Source organism: Malaclemys terrapin, chromosome 2, assembly GCF_027887155.1.
Source record: "Malaclemys terrapin pileata isolate rMalTer1 chromosome 2, rMalTer1.hap1, whole genome shotgun sequence".
Lineage (NCBI taxonomy): Eukaryota > Metazoa > Chordata > Testudines > Emydidae > Malaclemys > Malaclemys terrapin.
Window position 1 is genome coordinate 379,394 of NC_071506.1, and position 27,066 is coordinate 406,459.

The 27,066-nt window shown below is 47.3% G+C and overlaps 1 protein-coding gene across 19 annotated transcripts in view; it reads right to left on the reverse strand.

Annotated features, from left to right (window-relative positions):
* Positions 1-27,066, reverse strand: part of SCRIB (scribble planar cell polarity protein) — a 210,410-nt gene that overhangs the window by 13,207 nt on the left and 170,137 nt on the right. For 15 of the 19 annotated variants that reach the window (XM_054017244.1, XM_054017243.1, XM_054017258.1 and 12 more), the window contains 5 exons: positions 26,751-26,939; positions 11,720-11,884; positions 10,829-10,968; positions 10,377-10,414; positions 9,367-9,441 (listed from right to left, as the gene is read on the reverse strand). In XM_054017244.1, the coding sequence (XP_053873219.1) occupies positions 9,367-9,441; positions 10,377-10,414; positions 10,829-10,968; positions 11,720-11,884; positions 26,751-26,939 (607 nt within the window). The remainder of the gene's footprint in view (positions 1-9,366; positions 9,442-10,376; positions 10,415-10,828; positions 10,969-11,719; positions 11,885-26,750; positions 26,940-27,066) is intronic. The other 4 variants (XM_054017245.1, XM_054017251.1, XM_054017249.1 and 1 more) reach the window with 3 other exon arrangements.

Consider the following 27,066-nt stretch of genomic DNA (forward strand, 5'->3'; position numbering starts at 1 on the left):
AAACTAATTTTGCTCAGGGCTATAAGTCTCGAGGTGCTCCAGGGACGAGGCCCATTGCTAGAAGGGGAGGCATAGGGACCTAGCACTTTGTCCTGGATACAGAATCTCTGAGCTCTCTGGGAAAATGGCTTTCTGGAGCAATACACTCAGAGTCCTCCAGTGAGTAAAGGAGCTCTTTCCTCCACGACAATGGCTCCACTGGAGTCTTTGCTATTCAACTCTATATACTGCGTCCATTGCTAGGGATCCATGGCCTGCCCAAGTTACACCAACATACGGATTCCCGCTCCTGCACCTCGTCATCCCTCACCCCAAGGAGAGCATGTGAGCAGGGGCGTTATTGTGATTAGTCACTGACGTGTTCTGGGCAGTTGTTTCGGAGGGGAGGGACAAGTGCACTTTGCATTTGGACTAGAAAACACCGAGGGGTTTGTGGTCGTTCCCAGGCTCTGCAGGAGGGAGTTCTACAGTCCTGGGTGAGCCCCAAGAAGCAGCATCTCCTGCCCGCTCACGTTTCACCCGTTGTGCCTGAGCAGCAGACTCACTGAGGGTGGGGGAGGTCCTGGAGAGTGAGATGAGCCTCAGGTATCCCAGACCCAGACCTGCTCGTGCTTTGAAACAAGGACAGAGATCTGGGGTTAGCTGCAGGGCTCTACGGGAGCCAACAGAGAGTGGAGCATGGGCCTGAAGTGCCCTGTGTTGCTGTGGCGGCAGCTGTTACCCCAGTTTAGTATCCTCAGGACTGATGCTTCCTAGTGCAGGTAAATAGCAATGCTGTAATCCAAGCGGACTGGCAGGCCTGTGTGATTAATGCCAAGAAGTGATGTGGTCTCCTCCTAGCCACTTAAAAGTGGTAGGAAGCATTACTCATGGCCATTATTGTGTGAGAGTTCCAGAAGATCTCCTGGCTGGTGACTGCCTGGCCAATCGGTGGCTGTGTCCCCTCCCAGTGGCGGCAGCTCCATGATAGCCTGAGGGAAGAATGCTCCCTTGGCTTGCATTACCACCTCAGCATGAGTTTGGAAAAAATAATGTTTAATAAGGATTAAAATTCAAAATGATCTGGACAAACTGGAGAAAAGGAGGTAATGCAAAGTACCCCGATTAGGAAGGAAAAAAACGGTTACTCATCTTTTTGTAACTGTTGTTCTTCAAGATGTGTTGCTTACGTCCATTCCATTGTATGTGTGCGTGCACCCATGTGCATGTCGGAGACTTTTGCCTTAGTGGTAGCCGTAGAGCCGGCTGTGGTGCCCTCTGGAATGCCCTGCTCATGGCGTGGTATATCAGGCACCGCCGGCCCTGCGCCCTCTTCGTTCCTTCTTGCCGACAACTCCAACGGAGGGGCAGGAGGGCGGGTAATGGAATGGACATGAGCAACACACAGAGCCCTCCGTTGGGTATGGCAAATCTGGGTGACCACTTCAAGCCCCACGCTTTGGGGGGCCCCGCAGGCTGCCAGTGCAATTGGCCAGCACCAGGCGCGGTCGGTCCCAGAAGTGACAGGTCAGTCCCAGAAGTGATGGATTCATCTCTTCTGCCCTGGGTCCCACGCCCCTCCTAGGGACGGCCCTTGCAACACATCTCAAAGAACAACAGTTACAAAAAGGTATGAGGGGATAGCCTCATTTTGGCAATTAATCGATCTTTAGCTATTAGCGGTAAATATGCCCAATGGCCTGTGATGGGATGTTAGATGGGGTGGGATCTGAGTTACTACAGAGAATTCTTTCCTGGGTGTCTGGCTGGTGAGTCTTGCCCACATGCTCAGGGTTTAGCTGATTGCCATATTTGGGGTCGGGAAGGAATTTTCCTCCAGGGCAGATTGGCAGAGGCCCTGGGGGTTTTTCGCCTTCCTCCGCAGTGTGGGGCACGGATCACTTGCTGGAGGAGTCTCTGCACTTTTAAGTCTTTAAACCACGATTTGAGGACTTCAATAACTCAGACATAGGTCAGGGGTTTGTTACAGGAGTGGGTGGGTGAGATTCTGACCTTAAAGTCTATGAGTCTAAAGTGAATAACCGTTTTTTCTCCTTTGAGTGCTTGCTCATGTCGATTCCACTGTAGGTGACTCACAAGCAGAATCACCGGAGATGGGCTTGGAGTTCACAGTTTTATCATAGAATCATTGAATATCAGGGTTGGAAGGGACCTCAGGAGGTCATCTAGTCCAACTCCCTGCTCAAAGCAGGACCAATTCCCAACTAAATCATCCCAGCCAGGGCTTTGTCAAGCCGGGCCTTAAAAACCTCTAAGGAAGGAGATTCCACCACCTCCCTAGGTAACCCATTCCAGTGCTTCACCACCCTCCTAGTGAAAAAGTTTTTCCTAATATCCAACCTAAACCTCCCCCACTGCAACTTGAGACCATTACTCCTTGTTCTGTCATCTGGTACCATTGAGAACAGTCTAGAACCATCCTCTTTGGAACCCCCTTTCAGGTAGTTGAAAGCAGCTATCAAATCCCCCATCATTCTTCTCTTCTGCAGACTAAACAATCCCAGTTCCCTCAGTCTTGCAGATTGTAGTAAGGCTCTGCTGAAACCAGCATCAGCTTGAGCTTGCTGGATCAGCGCAGGCAAACATGTGGACGAACGACCAGGTTGTGGCCCGGCAAATTTCCTGGATCGCACCTGAGCGAGGAAGGTCGCCAATGAGGCCTGCACCCTAGTGGAGTGAGCCATCACAATCTGTGGTGGGGGCACCTTCGCCAGTTCATAGCAGTAGCGGATACAAGCCGTGATCCAGGACGAGATCCTCTGGATAGACACTGGACAAACCTTCATCCGGTCCACGACAGCAACAAACAGCTGCGTAGACTTACAGAATGGCTTCGTCTTCTCTATGTAGAAGGCCACAGCCTGCCTAACGTCCAAGGTATGCAGCCTGCCCTCCTCATCCATCGCATTAGGCTTCGGGCAAAGAACCGGAAGACATATGTCCTGACTCGTGTGGGACTGGGAGACGACCTTGGGCAGAAAGGTCAGGTGCAGATGCAGCTGGACCTTGTCCTTATAGAAGATCGTATACAGGGGCTCTGACGTGAGCACCCTGATCTCTGAAGTTATAGCAACCAAAAAGGAGACCTTCCAGGATAACAGGAGAAGGGACCAGGAAGCCAGGAGCTCAGAGGGGGGCCCCGTGAGCCTAGATAGCACAAGTTTCAGGTCCAAGGAGGGACCGGGTCTCGGACATGTGGGTAAAGGGACTCCAGACTTTTCAGAAACTGCGCTGTCATGGGATGGGCGAAGACCGACCTTCCTTGAAATGTCCCTGTTCCTCGTAGGCCCCTACAGAGGCTGCCACTGACTAGGAGGTGGGAGAGGCCGGAATGGCTGCCTAGACGACTGAGGTGTGTGCATCCCAGGGAACGGAGGGTCGCCTTTGTGTCCTTTAGGCCATGCAGACATGCATCCGTTTGATCAGGAAACAGGCCAACACCGTCAAACAGAAGGTCGTGGATCAAGGCCTGCATCTCCTGGGACAGGCCGGCGGTCTGGAGCCAGGATCTGTGCCGCATCACCACCGTTGAAGAGACCACTCGGGCAGCTGAATTGGCGGAGTCCTGGGCCATCTGGAGAGAAGACCGAGCTGCCACGGTCCCTTCCTTCGCCAGGGTGGCAAATTCCTGGGCCTCTTCATGGGACATGGAATCCTTGAACTTGAGGAGAGAGCCTGTAGCAGGGTGGTTACCCCGCTCCTGCCTGAGGGGTTTCAAACAGCCCTGCCTGGGGCTGTGGCTGGAGAAAGCAGCTTGCAGGCTGAGCTGACTGGGGGAAGTGGCTGCAGCTGGGGCCACGCCCCAAACAGACTCCGCTGGCCCTATAAAGGCCAGGGCGGCAAGAAGCTCAGCAATCTCTCTGAGTGCAGAGAGAGAAGGGCCTGGCTGTAGCAAGCTAGAGATAGCGTACCTGAGTGGAGCAGGGCTGGGGACAGGCTGAGGAGCTGGGGAGCTCCAGCCTGGAAAGCCCCAGGCTGCGGCCTAGTATTAGGCCAAGGGGTACTGGGGGTTGCAGAGGGCAGCCCCGGGGTAGGCCAAGGCAGCAGTTCCAAACCCCCCTTGCCAGTGATGAGTGGCCTATACTGCAGTTTGCCCGAGGGAGCGGGGGCCAGTTGGTGACTGGCAGTGACCTAGTGCTGAGGCAAGGTGGGGATAGTGGGTGGGGGTTCCCCAGGGAGGGGAGACCCAGATCTGTGGGGTACTGCCAGGGGGCAGCATCCCAGTAATAGGGGCACCGGGTCCTGGGAGGGACACGGGCGCCAGTAGAGGACAAGGCGGATCACCGGCCTGCAGAGGGCGCTCCAGAGGCTGGTGAGCTAATTCCCTGGACGACCAGCAGGAGGCGCCGCAGGGGTGAGTCCGGACCCTCTTACAGAGCCCCACAAGTTAAAATTGTAGTGGTTCAAGAGGGGCTGGTGATTTGCCACCCGAAACTGGAGGCTAGCCATAGAATAAATCGGCTGAATAAGTCGTTTTTTCGCCTCTTTATTCTTAGGGGTAGAACTGTTGGGCCCCGTTTGTCCCATTCATTGGCCACCGACACAACCAATGAACCCGATGGTGGATAAGTATATAAGTACTCGAACCCCTTTGCGGGGGCAAAGTACTTGTTTCCGCCCTTTTCGAGGTGGGCGGGATGGAAGACGGGGTCTGCCAGATGGCCTTGGCGATATTCAGGACCCTATCGTGAACCAGGAGCGCAACCTGGGTTGGGGCGGACGCAGAGAGCACGTTAAAAAGCGTGTCCATCTGCTCCTACATCTCCTCCACTTTGAGGAACAATTTAGCCGCCACCTTCTGGAGCAGAACCTAATGCTGGCGGAAGTCTTCCGGTGGGCTAGCTCTGGAGGTTCTGCTACCGCTTTGTCTGGGGAGGAGGAAGATGACTGGATGGCGGGAGGCCTAGGTGGTGTGGCCTTGGGGGAGAGTGGCCTTGGGGTTTGTACTGGCTCCTCACCCGAGGCGGTTGCCGGGACGTCCTGCACCGAGCCCGGTGCCGCAGATGCTGGGGGTACCGCCTGTGGTCTGTCTGATGCGGCAACCGAGGGCTGGCAGGAGTGGGGCACCAGCATGACAGGAACGTCCCATGTGTTCCAATACGGCCAATGGGACGGCCACTGGCTTTGGTGCCAGGTCGGCACCAATGCCACTGATGCACCTTCAGGAGCCCACTCATGCTGTCTGGGCGAGGGACTGAACTGTGCCTCCGAGCCTGCGAAGTTGTCTCCCTGCGGTGACCAGGGCAGGGCTGTGGAGCCTTGAGTCTGATGGCGCATGGTTGCTGCCGGAGACTGGTGGTTGGACCGGTCTGACCGGTGCCGGGGGTAGGGGGAGTGGTATCGCGTCGGGGAGCGCCCTCGAGGTCTCAGTGATGGTGACCGATGGTGGGACGAGGACTGGTACTGGGGTGATCGACGATGCCTGGACGAACCTCTGCGCGACGAGAGAGATCAAGAGCGCAGTGCCGGCGACTCGTAGCGACTAGCCAGAGACCTGGGCTGACATGGAGACCAAGAACGTGGTGACCTGTGGCTCTGTCTTGGCTCTGGAGCCCAGTGTCACTCATCTGATTTGTGTGAGGCCTTTCCGGTGGGCTTGCCCTCAAGGGGAGCCTTAGCCTGGTCCTTTGCTGCACGCGTCAGAGGCGCTGTGGACTCTCCTGGTGCCAGGCCCTCAGAGGGGGCTGGATGCCCCATTTGCTTAGGCCTTTCACCACTACCCAGAGTCGGTGGCGGGTCCTTTCTGGGGGAGGAACCCCCCGTGGCCGAACCCTTCAACAGGTCCGGAGTGGGCGTAAGGCCCGAACAGGGTCCTTTGCCCAGAGCCCCCTGGTCGGGCTTGGCTGGTGCCATCTTCTTAGGCTTCTTCTTCGGCACCGGTGACAGTGATCGGTGCCGGGAGGACCCCAGTGCCGGAAGTGCGCTATGCACCGAAGTTGAAGCACTGGGTTCCAGTTTGGGCCATGCTGGCTCTGAAGCTGGATGCAGGGCAGCCGGCATCAGGAGGGCCCTGAGGCGGATGTCGTGCTCCTTCTGAGTCTGTGGACAAAAGTTTTGGCAGATACGACAGCGCTCCTTTATATGGGTTTCCCCGAGGCATTGCAAACAACTCTCATGCGGGTCACTACAGGACAAGCAGGGCTTGAAACCTGGAGATCGGGGCATGCCCCATCGGGGGCAAAGTCCCCGCTGGGACACTATCTAACTAAACACTTACAACTATTTACAAAGAAGCACAAGGCTAAACAGACAAAGAAAAAATGCTGACTACTTGCGAAGCAAGGGACAGAAGCGCTCCGACTGATCACCATGGGCGGTAAGAAGGAACTAAGAGGGTGCAGGGCCAGTAGTGCCTGATACTGCGCCATGAGCACGGCACTCCAGAGGGCTCCATAGCCGGCTCAGGCAAAAGTCTCCAATGGCCGGGCATGTGGGTGCATGCACACCTACAATGGAATTGACATGAGCAAGCAGTCGAAGAACAATCAGTTGCACTCATACAAAATGGGAAATGACTGACTAGGAAGGAGTACTGTGGAAAGGGATCTGTCTGTCATAGTGGATCACAAGCTAAATATAACTCAACAGTGTAACACTGTTGCAAAAAAAGCAAACATCATTCTGGGATGTGTTAGCAGGAATGTTGTAAGCAAGACACGAGGAGTAATTCTTCCGCTCTTCTCTGCACTGATTAGGCCTTAACTGGAGTATTGTATCCAGTTTTGGGTGACACATTTCAGGGAAGATGTGTACAAACTGGAGAAAGTCCAGAGAAGAGCAACAAAACTGATTAAAGGTCTAGAAAACATGACCTCTGAGAGAAGATTGAAAAAATTAGGTTTGTTTAATCTGGAAAAGAGAAGACTGAGAGGGGACATGATAACAGTTTTCAAGTATGTAAAAGGTGGTTACAAGGAAGAGGGAGAAAAAAAAATTTTCTTAACCTCCGAGGCTAGGACAAGAAGCAAGGGGTTTAAATTGCAACTAGGGCGGTTTATGTGGGACATTAGGAAAAACTTCCTGTCAGGGTGGTTAAGCACTGGAATAAATTGCCTAGGGAGGTTGTGGAATCTCCATCATTGGAGGTTTTTAAGAGCAAGTTGGACAAACTCCTGTCAGGGATGGTCTAGATAATACTTAGTCCTGCCATGAGTGCCGGGGACTGGACTAGATGACCTACGAAGGTCCCTTCCAGTCCTTCGATTCTATGAATCAGCAGTGATTTCCCAACATCAGCACTTAAGTTTCTGTCCCTCTCTCTTCATCTGGCCCAGGTGTCTGAAAATGATTTGTGTCTGTGTGCAAAATGAAGACATTTAGATACTACAGAGCAGTAACCATTTGAGAGTGGCCAAAATTGTAATTAAGGGATAACCTGAGTAACAGTATAGACCAAACCCTTAGCAGCTACCTTGAGCTCTGCTAATGCCAGTCTAGCTCTGGGGGATGAACGGTGAGACTCCTGGGCTTGAGATCTTTGCCTCCTGATAGCAGATTAAATACCGCTGTAATAAATGAGTGCTGGGAAACTACTCTTCATTTGCTGGCTCCCACCCCATCCTGGGCCATGGTAACAAAGGTAATACCCCTGGGAGCTACTGTTACATCTTCCTTTTTGAAAATCAATGTGAATTAACCCTAATATCAGCCAAAACAGCCACTCCAGACAAACAGCTTGTTAATGACACACCCAGACTCCAAGGCTGGAGGCTGGGAAGATGACCTAACTCAGCATGGATGAGAGGATTATTCTCTGCTACAGATATCTGTCCAAACTGTTATCTCTGCGGCCCAATGGCTCTCTGACTACATGGCCACTGCTCAGTTTCTCTGCAGTGGTCTGTACAGCTGCTGAGGTGGATCTGCGACCTGGCGCCTGTGTTTGCTGTCCCTGATGTTTCGCTGTCAGTGACTGGCTGGGGGTGTGTTCCTTCTGTGAGCAGCATTCTGGGTGTCCTCTGAAAGCAGAGCTCTGGTGTCCTCTTTGGCTTTGTGGAGATGTCTCAAGTTCCTTGCATAGGACTGACCCTCAGGATTTGTAACACTGGTGCTGCTGGTTCAGCTAGTTCCTTGGCAGGTTGTCAGCCACATTCTGGTTTGAAGTTAATATTCCTCCTCCTTGCAATGGAATAACTGTTTGGCATTCTTGTCCTAATATTTCTTCTGTTCTAGTTCCCTGGTGCTTAGCTATTTGTTAATTATGTCAGGGTCAATAGTCTCTCACTGAAACAGTTTGTCAGATGTTGGCACCAAGGTTTTTGCCTGTAAGTCCCCTGTTTGGTAACTCTAAAAGCACTGGGAGGTGTGTGGTGATATTTTAACAGTGCTAACAATGGATGCTTGAAATCCACAAGGTTTTAAAACCTTTGTTTTTTGTTATTTGGATTGATTTTTCCACAATCCCATTTGACTGCTTGTAATAAAGAGCTTGAACTAATGGATCAGCGAATTGCTAAAATGAGTAACTCATGAATTGCTCTTACAGCTCAGAGAGAGGTCACTACTCATGCCACACCACTGCATCCTGCATGGAAAGGGCTCTAAGGACTAGTTTCCTGTCTCAATAATTGTGTTTCTGTGGTTCCATGTCAGGGGCTGAATGGTACCAGATCTCGCCTTAGCAGTAGCTGCCTCAGCTAAAGAGTCTGGGGAGCAGAGGGTGGAAAGGTAAATTGGGAATTCTGCTTGGCATAAAGTCTCTGGTTTTCCATGGAAGCTGCAGCTGCAACAACGGCTAGTTGTGCACAAACACCCAGTAGATTGTGAGGCTTCTTCTGTACTAGGCAAGAGGAACTTTTCATTCCTAGTCAGCTGGAGAAGAAACTCCTGGGAAGCTTTGGCATCACTCATCAAAATGGTCCTTTATGAATTATTCTTACTTAGAAGGGAGATCTTCAAGGGCACTAGTGAGGGAGACATGTTCTATTGACTACAGCTCAGTTTCTTGAAGATGTCCAAAGGCCACGAGCATGTCAGCTAGTCAGGCTTCCATTTAATCCCAGGGGACTCAGGGAGACTGCATCAGCAGCCCCGTTTGTCTCAGCTCCACCCATAGAAGGAGCTACAGAAACCCTTTGGCATGATTGCTAAGAGCAATGAATTAATGACCTGGTCTCTAGATGTCCCAGGAGGTGGGGTGGGATCCAGGCTGGGGAGCCAGATTCACATTCTTTCTGTGATGTACACCATGATTCTGACATGTTCCAAAGACATTTCACCCACAGTACACATCCCCACCCTGAGGGACCCTCTGTTAGACCTCTAAGTCACATAACAGAGCTTCAGGTGAGGGCACGCCAACCAGAATCAGACCGATTGCTTAGTTGGCAATTGCGTGAAGACAGGAATTCTGCATGCAGCTTATACCTGAATTTCGTAAACTGGTTTGGAAGAAGGAATAGCAGCAAATTCCCGGTAGTCAAACTTCTTTTCAGACATGGACTGGAAGGGACAGCAAGAGAGGAGAGAGAGAGAAAGAGAGAGAGTGAGCGAGGGATCAGCAGCAAGCAGAGGGTTGCAGCACACTGTGGAAAGGCTTATCAGGAGATCAGAGAAGAAGGAATGGTTTGGGTAAAGGCGATGGTGACACCTCTCATCTGTGAAAGGTGGCACCAGGACTCGCATGAACAATCGTCTATTGCAGCAAGTCATCTCTGGGATATAATCCTTCAGTGCGTGATCCAGTGGACCACGCTGTATATGCCCAGGGTTTTAGGGCACTCCTGTCCTTTGCTGGCCCTGAGCGCATGAACTGGGAAAAATCCAGGTTCCACTGAAATCAATGGCAACTCCCATGGAATTCATTGGGGCCAGGATTTTAAACCTCCATATATTCCTAGTTCTACTATGTGACTGGGGGCAAGCCTCATCCCCTCTCTGTGCCTCAGTTTCCCTCTCCCCTTTGTCTTGTCTTTGTACACAGTGAGCTCTGACTCTCAGTGCGTGTGTACAGTGCCCAGCACTGATCTCAGCTGGGGTCACTTGAGGTAATGAAAAAAACAACCACAACAGCTGGGAGCAGGTATTGTGAGGCTTGTAGAAGGGGTGTCAGGCGTGAAAGGCTTGCTGAGGGTAAAATGCAGAGGCTGAGCTGAAGAAGCAGAGGGGATGGAAATGGAACATGTGGGAAAGGGAGGGTTCACAGACAAGTGAAATGGAAACCTAGGGAAATGAGACCAAATCTCAGCTCTCAGCAACAGGCATGGTTGAGCACACGGGGCCAGGCGGTTCACTCTCATGGCCCCATGTCTGGGATGAGTCTGTGAGTGAGGATCCCACATCCGAGCCATACGGGTCATTCTCCCCTTCCTGGCTCGCGGTGGGTGGGTATCCCAGGTTTAGAGAGAAGACAGAGAGGGGGTGGCAGCAACTCCTACCAGCCTCCCTGGTGAAGTGACATTCCTGGGGCTGCAATCTGCAAAAGAAGAGGCAGAAGCATTGGTTAGTGAGGAATGCATTACGCACCCCTTCCCCCTTTGGCAGCATGCCTAAGCGCTATAAAGGGCTACGCCAAGCCTCCCAGCCACACGGTCATTTCTCTCTCCTGTTTCTCGGGCTATGGTGTTGAGTTTCCACTGCTTGGGTTCCCTGGAGAATAACATGGCAAAGGGGTGGGTCTCTGTCAGTATCATACAAGCCAGGACTATCCTGGCTGCAAGATTCCAGCCCAGCCCTAGATGCGCCCCCTCAGCCTAGAAGAAATGGGGAATTCACTCTCAGTGGGCCTGTGTCTGGGACATCTGGAAGAGTCCTGGCTAGCGCACAGATGTTGGCCTCTATCCCCAGTGATGTGGTGAACCCCACTCCCAGGATGCGTGGCATACAGTACCTTCTGGAAGGGTTGGGGAGGGGGTGGGAGCAGGTGAAGGCGATTCAGCCAGCTGTTCCAGTGTGCTGCGCTTCTTCCCCTCCTTGGACTTGGCAATCACCATCTGGGCTTTGAGGGCATCCTGCTCCAGAGACTTCATCCTGCCTCAGAGGAGGGGGAGAAAGTGGACATTAGCATCACTGAAGAGAATTACGAGTAATGCCTTCTTCTGTGCCTGGCAGCCAGCCCATAGCTCTGAGGCTGAATGTCGGAGGGCAGGGACAGAGCACTGGCTCCCATGTTCCCTCTGTGGAGAGGGTGAGGATATGTTGTGGCAGACAGAGAAAGTCAGTGTAGGAGAGAATTCAGAAAACAGCTGAATTTGCTATGATCAGCCATTAACCTCCTCCTGACACACACACACACACACGTGTGAATCTGGGACAGGCCTAGCCGAGCGCTGCACACCCAAGTGAGAAGCTGCAGGGCTCTCCAGAGGTGCCTGGGGATGTGATGGGGAACCATCCAGGCCAGGAGGAAGGAGGGGAATTGCAGGTATAAACCACAAGGATGTGAGGGTTATTTCAGGCACTCTGATCTCCCCCACACTCCATCAGCGCTGCTGCATCCTGCCCCTCTTCTGGCATTTGTGAAATTCAGAACTGACTATGGCAAGATGGGCTCTGCACTTGGCAGCGGAGGCTTCCCAAGCAGGAGACCTTCTCCCTCTGATTGTTTAGATAACTGCCATCAGCCTGCAGAACCAGGGGGCAATGGGCTCTAGCACACTGCAGCAGGAGCGGGGTGTTTCTCCCCACTCCTAGAACAGCAGCAGAGATGGCTGCAGTAGGAGGCAGGAATACAGAGAAGGATTGTGGAACATGCAACTGGAGGGACAGGGGCTGTGCACACCTGGATTGACTTCCTGACCCAGGGGTTCTTGAGACGTGACTCTGCCCTGGGCTAGACACCTGAGCTGGCCTGGCCCCTGGTGCAGGTGCCCGCTGTCGGGACTGGTAGAGCTTCCTGGCCAGATCCTGCTCGTACTGTTTAATACTGTCTTCAAGAGTGGAGGATCTGAGGAGGAGGAGGAGGAGGAGGAGGAGAAGATAGTGGTGATGAACATCATAGCAGGCGACCACAGAGAGAGAAAGAAACAGACAGAGAGAAAAAACAGATTGGAATGTACCCTGGAGAGAGGAGGAGTGAAGGGCTGATGCAGGCATTGGCTAGGATCAGACCAGGCTCCCGTCTCTGAGCCTGGCTAGCACCAGCTGCTTGAGAAAGTGGGGCAGGAACCCCTGGTGTGCAAGTCAGGAATAACCTGCCCATGGGAATGGCCCTTCCCAGCCCCAGCAGTTAGATTCTGACTTCTGCTCTCGGATGGTATGCACTGGGTGGGAGGGACTAGACATGGCAGGAAGGACAGACATGGGGAGGGACTGACAAGGTGCTTACACAAGTGGGAGGTGGTGAGGCAAACAGGGTGGATACATACTGAGGGGGAGAGAGGGTGTCTGTGTGCACCTGTCAGAAAGGGAAGGGGGCCCAGGATAGTGGACAGGTGCCCAAGGGAGGGTTGTGTTTGCCATATGCTGGATGCATGTGTATCCAAAATGGCACAGGCACACATTGGGGAAAAGCGTGTTCATACGAGGGCATGTGTGTGCTTCAGAGCAGCGGAGGGGTTCACAAGATGTGTATCGCTCCCTTGTGGACACACTTCTCCCGCACTGGTGTATGCCCGTGACCTTTCAAACACACCCTTCCTAGACATGCGTGCCAATGTAGGTGTGTGTGGGTGTCCTGACAGGGGACAAATGGCAGTGATTGGGGGGGGGGGGGGAGGTCGAGCCTCACAGGGTACACAAGCAGAGGAGTCCAGGGATGCTCATGTCCCAACAGGGCCCAGGGACCAGCATGTGGGTATGGGTGTGCGTCCTAACAGGGCACTGATGGCAGAGGGTATGGGGGAAGGCCCAGCAAGGTGGGTGGTGGTGGGGACACACACCAGAGAACTGGAAAGAAGCAGAAGACAGAAGATTAGACAGAAAGTGATACAATCTGCATTGTGCAATATAAGAAATACAGCGAGACTGAAGGGCAACCTAAACCTCCATCTACCAAGCAGCTCATGGAGTTGTACATGGGGTCCCCTTGGAGGAGACCTGAGCCCTGGCCCCTGATCACTGATACACTGCACCTAGGACTGAACCAACTCTGGCAAACGGAGGAGACGTGGTTCTCCAGAAGTGCACCGCCTCTCGAGGTAGTAACAGAGGAACCTGCAGAGCAGACTGAGCTCAGGTGTCTGTGGTCGTGCCATATCATCTCATTTGGGGGGTGGGGGAGCTAAAATATGGTGAATTACAGGCTCTTTGTCAGTGCAGACACAGCCATGGAGAGGTAGCAAGCAGACAAGGACATACTCCACCTCAAGGGTCTTTAAACCAGAGCAAGCAGGGCCTTTAATTGGCAGCCAAATCCCCAAGAATGCTGTGGAACTGGAATGCTATGTAAAAGCTCCGGGGAAAGCTGAAGAAAGAATGTGGGAGTTTTCTGAGTCAGGAATCCTCTGGAAATTGTAATGATAATGGAGGTGTGCCAGAATTATTAATAGATTTTAAGGCCAAAATGGACCATTAGATCTAGTCTGACCTCCAAAAAGGGCAAAGCAACTAGAAAAGGAATGTCTATACCGCCTGGCATCTGACTCGGGTTTGACCCAAGACCCCCTTCCATCCACACACAACTCAATCTGACTTGGGTTAGCGAGCAGACAGGACCTAGGTCCTAACACCCTACTGGGGGATGGGTCACAGCCTAAGTCCCACTGTGATCTGGTCCCAAGCCCTGTCATTTAGCAATATGAATGTAGCTCAAGCCGCAGACCCAAGTCAGAAGGTCTGTGTAGTGCAGTATGGACACATTAGCACAGCTAAAAGACCTGGGTGCCAGCAACTGTAAGTCCAGGTTTACAATGCTAATCACTAAGAAAAATAAGTTTCAGAGTAACAGCCGTGTTAGTCTGTATCCGCAAAAAGAAGAACAGGAGTACTTGTGGCACCTTAGAGACTAACAAATTTATTAGAGCATAAGCTTTCGTGGGCTACAGCCCACTTCTTCGGATGCATATAGAATGGAACATATAATGAGGAGATATATATACACACATACAGAGAGCATAAACAGGTGGGAGTTGTCTTACCAACTCTGAGAGGCCAATTAATTAAGAGAAAAAAAACTTTTGAAGAGATAATCAAGCTAGCCGAGTACAGACAGTGGACTGGGAATGGCTGAGCCATTACAAACGTTGACTCTATCTCCCCTTGTAAGTACTCTCACACTTCTTATCACACAATCAACTCCGGTTTGAATAAGGACTGGGAATGGCTGAGCCATTACAAACGTTGACTCTATCTCCCCTTGTAAGTACTCTCACACTTCTTATCACACAATCAACTCCGGTTTGAATAAGGACTGGGAATGGCTGAGCCATTACAAACGTTGACTCTATCTCCCCTTGTAAGTACTCTCACACTTCTTATCACACTGTCTGTATGTGTGTATATATATCTCCTCATTATATGTTCCATTCTATATGCATCCGAAGAAGTGGGCTGTAGTCCACGAAAGCTTATGCTCTAATAAATTTGTTAGTCTCTAAGGTGCCACAAGTACTCCTGTTCTTCTTTTTAAGAAAAATAAGTTTGTTTACATTTGCAGGAGATAATGCTGTCTGCTTCTTGTTTACAATGTCACCTGAAAGTGAGAACAGGCATTCACATGGCACTTTTGTAGCTGGCGTTGCAAGATATTTACGTGCCAGATACGCTAAAGATTCGTATGTCCCTTCATGCTTCAACCACTATTCCAGAGGACATGCATCCATGCTGATGATGAGTTCTGCTCTATAACTATCTAAAGCAGTGCGAACCAACGCATGTTCATTTTCATCATCTGAGTCAGATGCCACCAGCAGAAGGTTGATTTTCTCTTTTGATGGTTTGGGTTCTGTCATTTCTGCACTGGAGTGTTGCTCTTTTAAGATATCTGAAATCATGCTCTATACCTCGTCCCTCTCAGATTTTGGAAGGCACTTCAGATTCTTAAATCTTGAGTCGAGTGCTGTAGCTATCTTTAGAAATCTCACAATGATACCTTCTTTGCGTTTTGTCAAATCTGCAGTGAAAGTGTTCGAAATGAACAACATGCCCAGGATCATCATCTGAGACTGCTGTAACATGAAATATATGGCAGAATGCACGTAAAACAGAGCAGGAGATATACAGTTCTCCCCCAAGGAGTTGAGTCACAAATTTAATTAATGCATTATTTTTTTTACAAGCGTCATCAGCATGGAAGCATGTCCTCTGGAATGGTGACTGAAGCATGAAGGGGCATACGAATGTTTAGCATATCTGGCACATAAATATCTTGCAGTGCTAGCTACAAAAGTGCCATGCAAACGGCTGTTCTCACTCTCAGGTGACACTGTAAATAAGAAGCAGGCAGCATTATCTCCTGTAAATGTAAACAAACTTATTTGACTTAGCAATTGAGTCTGAAAAGGCTGAACAAGAAGTAGGACTGAGTGGATTTATAGGCTCTAAAGTTTTACATTGTTTTGTTTCTGAATGCAGTTATGTAACAAAAAAAAATCTACATTTGTAAATTGCACTTTCACGATAAAGAGATCGCACTACAGTACTTGTATGAGATGAACTGAAAAATACATTCCTTATTGATAAATACATTTCCTCTTTTGATAAAGGAGGATATTGATATAATAGGCATCACAGAAACCTGGTGGACTGAGAGCAATCAATGGGACACAATCATTCCGGGGTACAAAATATATTGGAAGGACAGAACAGGTCGTGTGGGGGGGGAGTGGCACTATATGTGAAAGAAAATGTAGAATCAAATGAAAAAAAAATCTTAAGTGAATCCACATGTTCCATAGAGTCTCTATGGATAGAAATTTCATGCTCTAATAAGAATATAACATTAGGGATCTATTATCGACCACCTGACCAGGACAGTGATAGTGATGATGAAATGCTAAGGGAAATTAGAGAGGCTATCAAAATTAAGAACTCAATAATAGTGGGGGATTTCAATTATCCCCATATTGACTGGGAACATTTCACTTCAGGACGAAATGCAGAGATAAAATTTCTCGATACTTTAAATGACTGCCTCATGGAGCAGCTGGTACGGGAACCCACAAGGGGAGAGGTAACTATAACAGGACCACTTTGAAATAGTGACCATAATACAATAGCATTCAACATCCCTGTGGTGGGAAGAACATCTCAACAGCCCAACACTGTGGCATTTAATTTCAAAAGGGGGAACTATGCAAAAATGAGGGGGTTAGTTAAACAGAAGTTAAAAAGTACAGTGACTAAAGTGAAATCCCTGCAAGCTGCATGGGCGCTTTTTAAAGACACCATAATAGAGGCCCAACTTCAATGTATACCCCAAATTAAGAAACACAGTAAAAGAACTAAAAAAGAGCCACCGTGGCTTAACAACCATGTAAAAGAAGCAGTGAGAGATAAAAAGACTTCCTTTAAAAAGTGGAAGTCAAATCCTAGTGAGGCAAATAGACAGGAGCATAAACGCTGCCAAATTAAGTGCAAGAATGTAATAAGAAAAGCCAAAGAGGAGTTTGAAGAATGGCTAGCCAAAAACTCCAAAGGTAATGACAAAATGTTTTTTAAGTACATCAGAAGCAGGAAGCCTGCTAAACAATCAGTGGGGCCTCTTGATGATTGAGATACAAAAGGAGCGCTTAAAGACGATAAAGTCATTGCGGAGAAACTAAATGGATTCTTTGCTTCAGTCTTCACAGCTGAGGATGTTAGGGAGATTCCCAAACCTGAGCCGGCTTTTGTAGGTGACAAATCTGAGGAACTGTCACAGATTGAAGTGTCACTAGAGGAGGTTTTGGAATTAATTGATAAACTTAACATTAACAAGTCACCAGGACCAGATGGCATTCACCCAAGAGTTCTGAAAGAACTCAAATGTGAAGTTGCGGAACTGTTAACTAAGGTTTGTAACCTGTCCTTTAAATCGGCTTCTGTACCCAATGACTGGAAGTTAGCTAATGTAACACCAATATTTAAAAAGGGCTCTAGAAGTGATCCCGGCAATTACAGACCGGTAAGTCTAACGTTGGTACCAGGCAAATTAGTCGAAACAATAGTTAAGAATAAAATTGTCAGACGCATAGAAAAACAAATTGTTGAGCAATAGTCAACATGGTTTCTGTAAAGGGAAATCGTGTCTTACTAATCTATTAGAGTTCTTTGAAGGGGTCAACAAACATGTGGACAAGGGGGATCCAGTGGGCATAGTGTACTTAGATTTCCAGAAAGCCTTTGACAAGGTCCCTCACCAAAGGCTCTTATGTAAATTAAGCTGTCATGGGATAAAAGAGAAGGTCCTTTCATGGACTGAGAACTGGTTAAAAGACAGGGAACAAAGGGTAGGAATTAATGGTAAATTCTCAGAATGGAGAGGGGTAACAAGTGGTGTCCCCCAAGGGTCAGTCCTAGGACCAACCCTATTCAACTTATTCATAAATGATCTGGAGAAAGGGGTAAACAGTGAGGTGGCAAAGTTTGCAGATGATACTAAACTGCTCAAGATAGTTAAGACCAAAGCAGACTGTGACTAATTTCAAAAAGATCTCACAAAACTAAGTGATTGGGCAACAAAATGGCAAATGAAATTTAATGTGTATAAATGTAAAGTAATGCATATTGGAAAAAATAACCCCAACTATACATAAAATATGATGGGGGTTAATTTAGCTACAAGTCAGGAAAAAGATCTTGAAGTCATCGTGGATAGTTCTCTGAAGATGTCCATGCAGTGTGCAGAGGCGGTCAAAAAAGCAAACAGGATGTTAGGAATCATTAAAAAGGGGATAGAGAATAAGACTGAGAATATATTATTGCCCTTATATAAATCGATGGTACACCCACATCTCGAATACTGCGTACAGATGTGGTCTCCTCATCTCAAAAAAGATATACTGGCACTAGAAAAGGTTCAGAAAATGGCAACTAAAATGATTAGGGGTTTGGAACGGGTCCCATATGAGGAGAGATTAAAGAGGCTAGGACTCTTCAGCTTGGAAAAGAGGAGACTAAGGGGGGATATGATAGAGGTATATAAAATCATGAGTGATGTGGAGAAAGTAGATAAGGAAAAGTTATTTACTTATTCCCATAATACAAGAACTAGGGTTCACCAAATGAAATTAATAGGCAGCAGGTTTAAAACAAATAAAAGGAAGTTCTTCTTCATGCAGCGCACAGTCAACTTGTGGAACTCCTTACCTGAGGAGGTTGTGAAGGCTAGGACTATAACAGCGTTTAAAAGAGAACTGGATAAATTCATGGTGGTTAAGTCCATTAATGGCTATTAGCCAGGATGGGTAAGGAATGGTGTCCCTAGCCTCTGTTTGTCAGAGGACAGAGATGGATGGCAGGAGAGAGATCACTTGATCATTGCCTGTTAGGTCCACTCCCTCTGGGGCACCTGGCACTGGCCACTGTCGGTAGACAGGATACTGGGCTAGATGGACCTTTGGTCTGACCCGGTATGGCCGTTCTTATGTTCTTTGGTTCATCATTTTTACAGTGCAAATATTTGTAATAAAAAATAGTAATATAAAGTGAGCACTGTACACTTTGTATTCTGTGATGTAATCAAAATCAATATATTTGAAAATGTATAAGAACATCCAAAAATATTTAATAAATTTCAACTGGTAATCTCTTGTTTAACAGCGCGATTAAAACTGCGATTAGTAGGGATTAAATTTTTTAAATTGCGATTAATTTTTTTTTAGTTAACCGCATGAGTTAACTACTATTAATCAACAGCCCTAATCTAAACCAACCCAGTGCTGTGTTTAATATAAAGTGAATGTTAACTCCAATGTGGGAAGCTGCTAGGTATTGTATCTTTAAAGGAACAAATGAATCTTAATGTCTCTCCGAATGATCCAGGAGAGGGCTGGACTTTGCAGAGCACACAGTTTGGGGAAAATTCAAGACTGGGAGCTGCTGATATTATCTTGCCAAGTATATGCAAGGCTGGTGGAGCCAGAGTGTGGCAGTGGTGTAACAAGCAAGCTGCTGGAATCAGAATTGTTGCGTCAGGGCGTCTTAACACACAGACACTCAGTGCAGACTTGTCTGCTGGCTGGGAACGTTCAGACAAGAGAACCACATCAGCACGGCATTTTGAGGGCAGGCGGTGACGCAACCCTTCACTGGTCTGGATTGCACCCTAGCATGTACCACAAGGGAACTGAGAAAAATGTCAGCAGATTCAAAGGGCAGAAGTGGGATTGTAGGACTGACAAGAAAGAAGTCAGCCCTTGTCAGATGGAACCTCACAAGACATGCCCTGAAATGCAAAAGCTCTGACAGAAAGAAGTGGTCTAACAAGCAGTAGTGAAGACAAAGTCCACAAACAAGTCCTTGCCTCTGCACTTAAGAGGGATGAAGAGCATGTTATAGCCCTTACCAACCATGTCATCAACACTATGACAAACCCACTTGACCCTGAATCCCATCCAGAGGTGCCTGTCAACATATCTACTGTAACATCAGATGTACAAGAGTCTCTACAGAAAATACCAGATGTTCATGAAGAATGAATGGAGAGATTTGAGAGAGGTGCACTTGAATCTGATGGGGCATGTAGCTTCTTCAGCCCAGTCAAGAAATCTGGCATCAAAACATTTGCTGCCATGGCCAAGAAGACCAAATTTGAGTCTGGCAAGGAAGGGGCAATCACACAGGAATCAGTTCAGAAACTTTTCCCCACAGAGCTCTGTCCTCCTTGTAACAACCTTTTATGTGCTTGAAAACGGTTATCATGTCCCCTCTCAGTCTTCTCTTTTCCAGACTAAACAAACCCAATTTTTTCAATCTTCCCTCATAGGCCATGTTTTCTAGACCTTTAATCATTTTTGTTGCTCTTCTCTGGACTTTCTCCAATTTGTCCAATCTTTCCTGAAATGTGGCGCCCAGAACTGGACACAATACTCCAGCTGAGGCCTAATCAGCACAAAGTAGAGCGGAAGAATTACTTCTCGTGTCTTGCTTACAACACTCCTGCTACTACATCTCAGAATGATGTTCGCTATTTTTGCAACAGTGTTACACTGTTGACTTCTATTTAGTTTGTGGTCCACTATGACCCCCAGATCCCTTTCCGCAGTATTCCTTCTCAGGCAGACATTTCCAATTTTGTATGTGTGCAATTGATTGTTCCTTCCTAAATGGAGCACTTTGCATTTGTCCTTATTGAATTTCATCCTATTTACTTCAGACCATTTCTCCAGGTTGTCCAGATCATTTTGAATTTTAATCCTATCCTCCAAAGCACTTGCAACCCCTCCCAGCTTGGTATCGTCTGCAAACTTATAAGTGTATTCTCTATGTCATTATCTAAAGCATTGATGAAGATATTGAACAGAACCGGACTCAGAACTGATCCCTGTGGGACCCCACTTGTTATGCCCTTCCAGCATGACCGTGAACCACTGATAACTACTCTCTGGGAACAGTTTTCCAACCAGTTTTACACCCACCTTATAGTATCTCAGTCTAGGTTGCATTTCTGTAGTTTGTTTATGAGAGGGTCTTGCGAGACAGCATCAAAGGCTTTACTAAGGTCAAGAAGCCCAAGACTTCTACAGTACTCAGGAAAAAGCGGACACAAGGATGCCTCTGCATGTTGTATGTGCCAATATAGATTTTGGGTCTCTTGGGGCTGGTCCACACTTAGTCCGGACTTCGGACTAAGGTACGCAAATTCAGCTACGTTAATAACGTAGCTGAATTCGAAGTACCTTACTCCGGACTTACCGCGGTCCAGACGCGGCCGGAAGTCTCCCCCCGTCGACGCCGCGTACTCCTCTCGGCGAGCTGGAGTACCGGCGCCGACTGTGAGCACTTCCGGGATCGATCCGGGATCGATTTATCGCGTCTTAACCAGACGCGATAAATCGATCCCAGAACATCGATGGCGTGCCGCCGGACCAGCCGGTAAGTGAAGACTAGGCCTTGGTATAAAAAAACCCATAGTAATTAGGTCACTTGATACAGATGATTTGGTCCTTGCTGTTCACTACTTTCCAAAAATGGAACACATAGATAACATGTGGATTGAAACAGGCACCATTGCCCGCACAATTGACAAGTGTCACTCTATACCTGTGCAAACAATTTGTGACGCACTCATTCCTCACTTCTGCAACATACTTCCTGTTGTACATGGATGTGACTCTTTGTCATCCCTATTTGATACCGGGAAAAAAAATCTGCGTTTAATGTTGTCAAAACAAAGGGAGCTTACCACTTCAGAGATCTTGCCAAATTAGGAGAGAGTGACCAACAAGCCACAATTTCTGCAGCAAGGAAGTTGGTAGCAGTGCTGTATGACCAGAGCAACAAAGAAAAGGAGACCCACAAAGACCTCAATTGTTTGTGCCTCAATCTAGCCAGCAAAAAGGACAAGTCACTGGCCAAACTCCCACCATGTGAGAATAGTTTTGAAGAGTGTGTCAAAAGAGCATCTTGGCAAACAAAGTTATGGATGTCTTAACACATAGGTAAGTCAGATGTTGGATCTTTATTGCAACATGGATGAAAAAATATAGATGATAAACTACTTCCTGTATTCTTCAAAGGCCCAATGGCATCTGAGCTTCTACAAAATCTTGTGTGTGCCTGTGCCAGTAGTGGTTGCTGCACAAGCAACTCTGTCTGTAGTAAGAACACTCTTCCCGGCACAGAACTGTGTCCATGCTGAGGCAGTGAAGACTGTGATAATTCACGCACTCTTGACAGAGATCATAATGATGAACAAGATGATGATAATGGTGTTGACTAGAAATGTCACCAGCTTTTACATTTCAATTATACCTGTATAAATTTATTATTACATTTTATTTTACCTTTTAGATTGTTGTTGCAATACTTTGAGGTCACAAAGAAATCTAATTGTATTTCTTGAAATAATACAGAGTCATTAACAGAAATGAATGCAAATATTTCAAAGTGGTCATTTTAATGTGTTGAGGGTGTCATTGTTTATCCCCGTTTTCTATGGTAATGGCACCAGTTGACAGTTCCACATCATACCTCACCATTAAGTAGCCATTATAAGCTTTCAATAATGTATAATGTGTGTGTATGTAGAGATGGTACATTAAGCTGACCAAATCAGTGCTGTGTGCTGCTTGCCTATAGTGTGTTTCCCGCTCTACTGGGGAATAGAAGGAAGTTCATTGTGATAATGCAGAGTCTTGAAATATGCTATGTGGTTGTTTGAGTACAGGAGAAATGTCCCATAACGTGGCATATCCTTGCTTTTAAAGGCTTGAGTTGGGGAATTTCACAGTTATCCAACCTTAATCCCTTTAAAACAGAGCTTTTGTATATATATTTAATAAGAACATAAGAATGACCATACTGGGTCAGACCAAAGGTCCATCTAGCCCAGTATCTGTCTTCCAACAGTGGCCAGTGCCAGGTACCCCAGAGGGAATGAACAGAACAGGTAATCATCAAATGATCCTTCCCCCGTCACTCATTCCCAGCTTCTGGCAAACAGAGGCTAGGGACACCATCCCTCCCCATCCTGGCTAATAGCCATAGATGGACCTATCCTCCATGAATGTATCTAGTTTTTTTTTTAACCCAGTATAGTCATGACCTTCACAACATCCTCTGTCAAGGAGTTCCACAGATTGACTGTGTGCTATGTAAAGAAATACTGCCTTTTGTTTGTTTTAAACCTGCTGCCTATTAATTTCATTTGGTGACCCCTAGTTCTTGTGTTATGAGAAGGGGTAAATAACATTTCATATTTACTTTCTCCACATCAGTCATGATTTCATAGACCTCAATCAGATCCTCACTTAGTTGTCTTTTTTCCAGGCTGCAAAGTCCCAGTCTTTAATCTTTCCTCATATGGAGGCTGTTCCATACCCCTACTCATTTTTGTTCCCCTTTTCTGAACTTTTTCCCATTCCAGTATATTTTTTTTGAGTTGGGGCAACCACATCTGCACACAGTATTCAAGATGTGGGCGTACCATGGATTTATATAGAGGCAATATGATATTCTCTGTCTTATTATCTATCCCTTTCTTGACGATTCCCAATATTCTGTTAGCTTTTTTGACTGCCGCTGCACACTGAGTGGATGTTTTCAGCGAACTATACACAATGATTCCAAGATCTCTTTCTTGAGTGGTAACAGCTAATTTAGACCCAACTGTTTTATATGTATAGTTGAGATTATGTTTTCCAATGTACATTATATTGCATGTATTAAAACTGAATTTAATCTGCCATTTTGTTGCCCAGTCACACAGTTTTGTGAGATCCCTTTGTAACTCTTTGCAGTCTGCTTTGGATTTAACTATCTTGAGTAGTTTTGTATCATCTGCAAAGTTTGCCACCTCATTGTTTACCCCTTTTTCCAGATTGTATATGAATATGTTGAACAGCACCGGTCTCAGTAGACCCCTGGGGGGCACCACTATTTACCTCTCTCCATTCTGAAAACTGACCATTTATTCGTAACCTTTATTTCCTATCTTTTAACCAGTAACTGATCCCTAAGAGGACCTTCCCTCTTATCCCATGACACCTTATTTTTTTTAAGAGCCTTTGATGAGGTATCTTGTCAAAGGCTTTCTGAAAATCTAAGTACACTATATCCACTGGATCACCCTTGTCCACATGCTTGTTGACCCGCTCAAAGAATTGTAGTAGACTGGTGAGGCATGATTTCCCTTTACAAAAAACTATGTTGACTCTTCCCCAACAAATTATGTTCATCTATGTGTCTGACAATTTTGTTCCTTACTGTAGTTTCTACCAATTTGCCCATAATTGACATTAGGCTTACTAGCCTGTAATTGCCAGGATCGCGTCTGGAGCCCTTTTTAAAAATTGGCATCACATTAGATATCCTTCACTCATCTGGTACAGAAGCTGATTTAAATGATAGGTTACAGACTACAGTTAGTAGTTCTGCAATTTCACATTTGAGTTCCTTCAGAACTCTTGGATGAATACCATCTGGTCTTGGTGACTTATTACTGTTTAGTTTATCAATTTGTTCCAAAACCTCCTCTAATGACACCTCAATCTGGGACAGTTCCTCAGATTTGTCACCTAAAAAGAATGGCTCAGGTTTGGAAATCTTCCTCAGATCCTCAGCTATGAAGACTGATGCACAGAATTCATTTAGTTTCTCTGCAATGGCTTTATCGTCCTTGAGTGCTTCTTTAACATCTCAATCATCCAGTGGTCCCTATATGGTAAGTATTGGAGGTGGCACAGAAGAGGGGAAAGGATGACACCCCCACATACAACTTTCCCCTTCTGGTATGTGGAGATATGCATAGAAAGCAGATGTTTGAAGTGGGGGGTGAGGAGACACCAAGCTGGGGGGAGGGCAGGGGAACTGTGTGGGAGAGCAGATCTGTCTCTGCCACCCCTCACACCAGCACAATGGCCACAGCGCCTCCGAGCAAAGGAGACCCTGTTAAAGCTACAGAGGTTGCAGAGATTCCATAGTGGGGAACCTCAGGTGCTGTTCCTTTTGATTATGGAACGTATATAGCCCTCATTGCCATAGGATCTGAACAGCTCACAATGTGATTAACGTGTTTCTCCTCACAACACACTGTGTCCCCATTTTACACATGGGGAATGGAGGCACAAATATACCAAGTGATTTGCTCAAGGTCACACAGGAAATCAGTGGTGGAGCAGGGAATTCAACCTGGGTCTCTGGAGTCAAGCCCCAAACCAATGGACCACCCTTTGTCTCCTGAGCTGGGTTCGTGGCATAGACTAGCTCTTCCCAGTTTTCTAACCAGAGTGCAGGGGCAGCCATCATCCCTGCAGGCCTCCTGGTGTCAGTCCCATTGGAAACAATGGGATATGGAGGCAATCTTAAGTAGTGGCAGGTTCACTGCCACACACCATGACTTTAGTGAAGAGGCAGCCATCTTCCCTAAGGGCACTCTTTGGCTTCATTGCCCTGTAAGTTATGGGAAATGATGGTCATTTTGAATAAGGCCAAATTGTGAACTTTAAGGGCAAAACTTAGACATGAAGATTGTTAGTAACTTTGCTTAATAACCACCTAGTTTCTTCAAATGTACATTTAAAATTATCTTTTCAGTTTGTTAGCTAGAAGGTGCCCCAAAAAATGAGAGAAATTTTTCTTAACGGACTAATTTTTAATTAATTTACACTTCAACTGTTACCTGAAAAATTCTCAGAAAATTTCATTCCTTTTCAGATTATGTGCTGTAAATTTGGGGAAGATACACTGTTCTCTCCATGAAAAACAATGAGGGAAAATCCCTGTTTCAAGTGGAAAAACAGAACCCATCTTTAATGACAGCAGTGCTCTGTGTCATGTGCCATACAAGTGAAAACCCCTGACATCATGCGTAGGGGAGCAGAAATGGCCAGAAGGGAGCTAGGAGAGTGAAGAGCCATTTACAGCAGAATGTACAATGTGACACGGCAGCAGAATGAGACCAATGCTACTTGGGACTGCTCTACAGAGGCATGAAATGAAAAGCGGAGATGAAATGAAAAGATAGTCCTTAGTAATACACTGACTAAAATGCCATGCCTATATCTGGGTATCTCACATTAAACAGTGAAGAAACTTCAGAGAGAAGCAACAGTTCTCCGGTAGCCAGAGGGCCAGATTTATAGGGAGTGATTATTCAGAATGCCACAATTTGTGGAGAAATTAAGGAAGTGCTATGGAAGAACGTCCTGGCTGGAAGAGGGATCTGGCTGGAGAATCATCCCCTCACAGAGGAAGGAATGGGAACCCTGTTGCTGAGGCATCATCTCCCCAGGGAAAGGGGGATGAGCCCCGGTTCGGTGAACATTGGTTCAATCCGGTTTTAAATAACTATAAAACGTACAATAATATTACGTGACCTTTCTAATAACACGGGTCTCTCAGCTTTCCAGCCTCAAACAAATGCACTGGCTCCAGCATCTTCCATCCAAGGCTCTCGAAGACTTTACAAACATTAACTCATTCACATTCATAGCCTCCATGGGAGGAAGAAGAGTAGCATTATCCCCAACATACACAGAAACATAGGAATTGCCAGACTGGATCAGACCCAAAGTCCATCTAGTCCAGTATCCTGTCTCCAGCAGTGGTCAGCACCAGGTGCTTCAGAGGAATGGGCAAGAAACCTTGCAGTAACAGTTGTGGGATAATCTATCCCCATGAAGATCACATTCGAACTCCTAATAGAGACTGTCTTAAATCCTGAAGCAGGAGGTTTTATCTCGTTTCCAAAATGTTTGCTTGCATTCATTGTTATAACTTTGGATACGTTTGTTATCCATATCAGTGTTCAATCCCTATTTGAACTTTGCTAAGTTCTTGGCCTCAATGACATCTTGTGGTAATGAGTTCCACAGTGTAATTGCAAATTATGTATGTAGAAAGGAATTTCCTTTTATCAGTTTTGCATTTGCCACCTTTTAAGTTTCACTGCATGTCTCTTTGTTCTGATACTACGAAACAGGTGGGAAAAACAGGAGCAAAGAGAGGAAAGGGAATTGTGCACGGGTCATATGAACATCAGTGCCTGAGCTGAAGTCAATACAATGAGACTTTATTGTCATGAAGACCTACACAAGTGTTGCTAAAGTGTAAAGAAGAGACAAACCCCTCAAGTTCCTGTCAGAGGTAGACAGGATCGGATAGGCAGTTTGGCCTATGCACTGTGTTCTGACCACTACAGTCTCCCTTACTCCTGGCCCCTAAACATTCCCTCTCTCTGATGCTACAGATTCAATGCCATGACATCAGACCCTGCTAGTAAAGAGACTCACCGTGCTGCCCTCCACATGGCTCGTTTCTCTGCCTCCAGGGCCCGGCGCTCAGCTGGAGACAGCTCCTTCTCCTGGGTACTTAGGAACTCAGGGCTCTGCATCCGCAATCGCTCCTGATGCCGTCGTTCAGCTTTGGCCGTTCGCACAGGTGCCCCTGCCTCACCCCCTCCTGGGTAAACTGGGATCAGTCTGCAAAGAGAGGCCAGGAATAACAAGGGGCTTGGCCCAACCCACCCTCAAGTCCCCAGACTTCCTGCTCTCCCTCCTCAAAGTTGAGGTCCCACCTTGTACCCTTCCCAAAGCTCTGAGTCCCCCA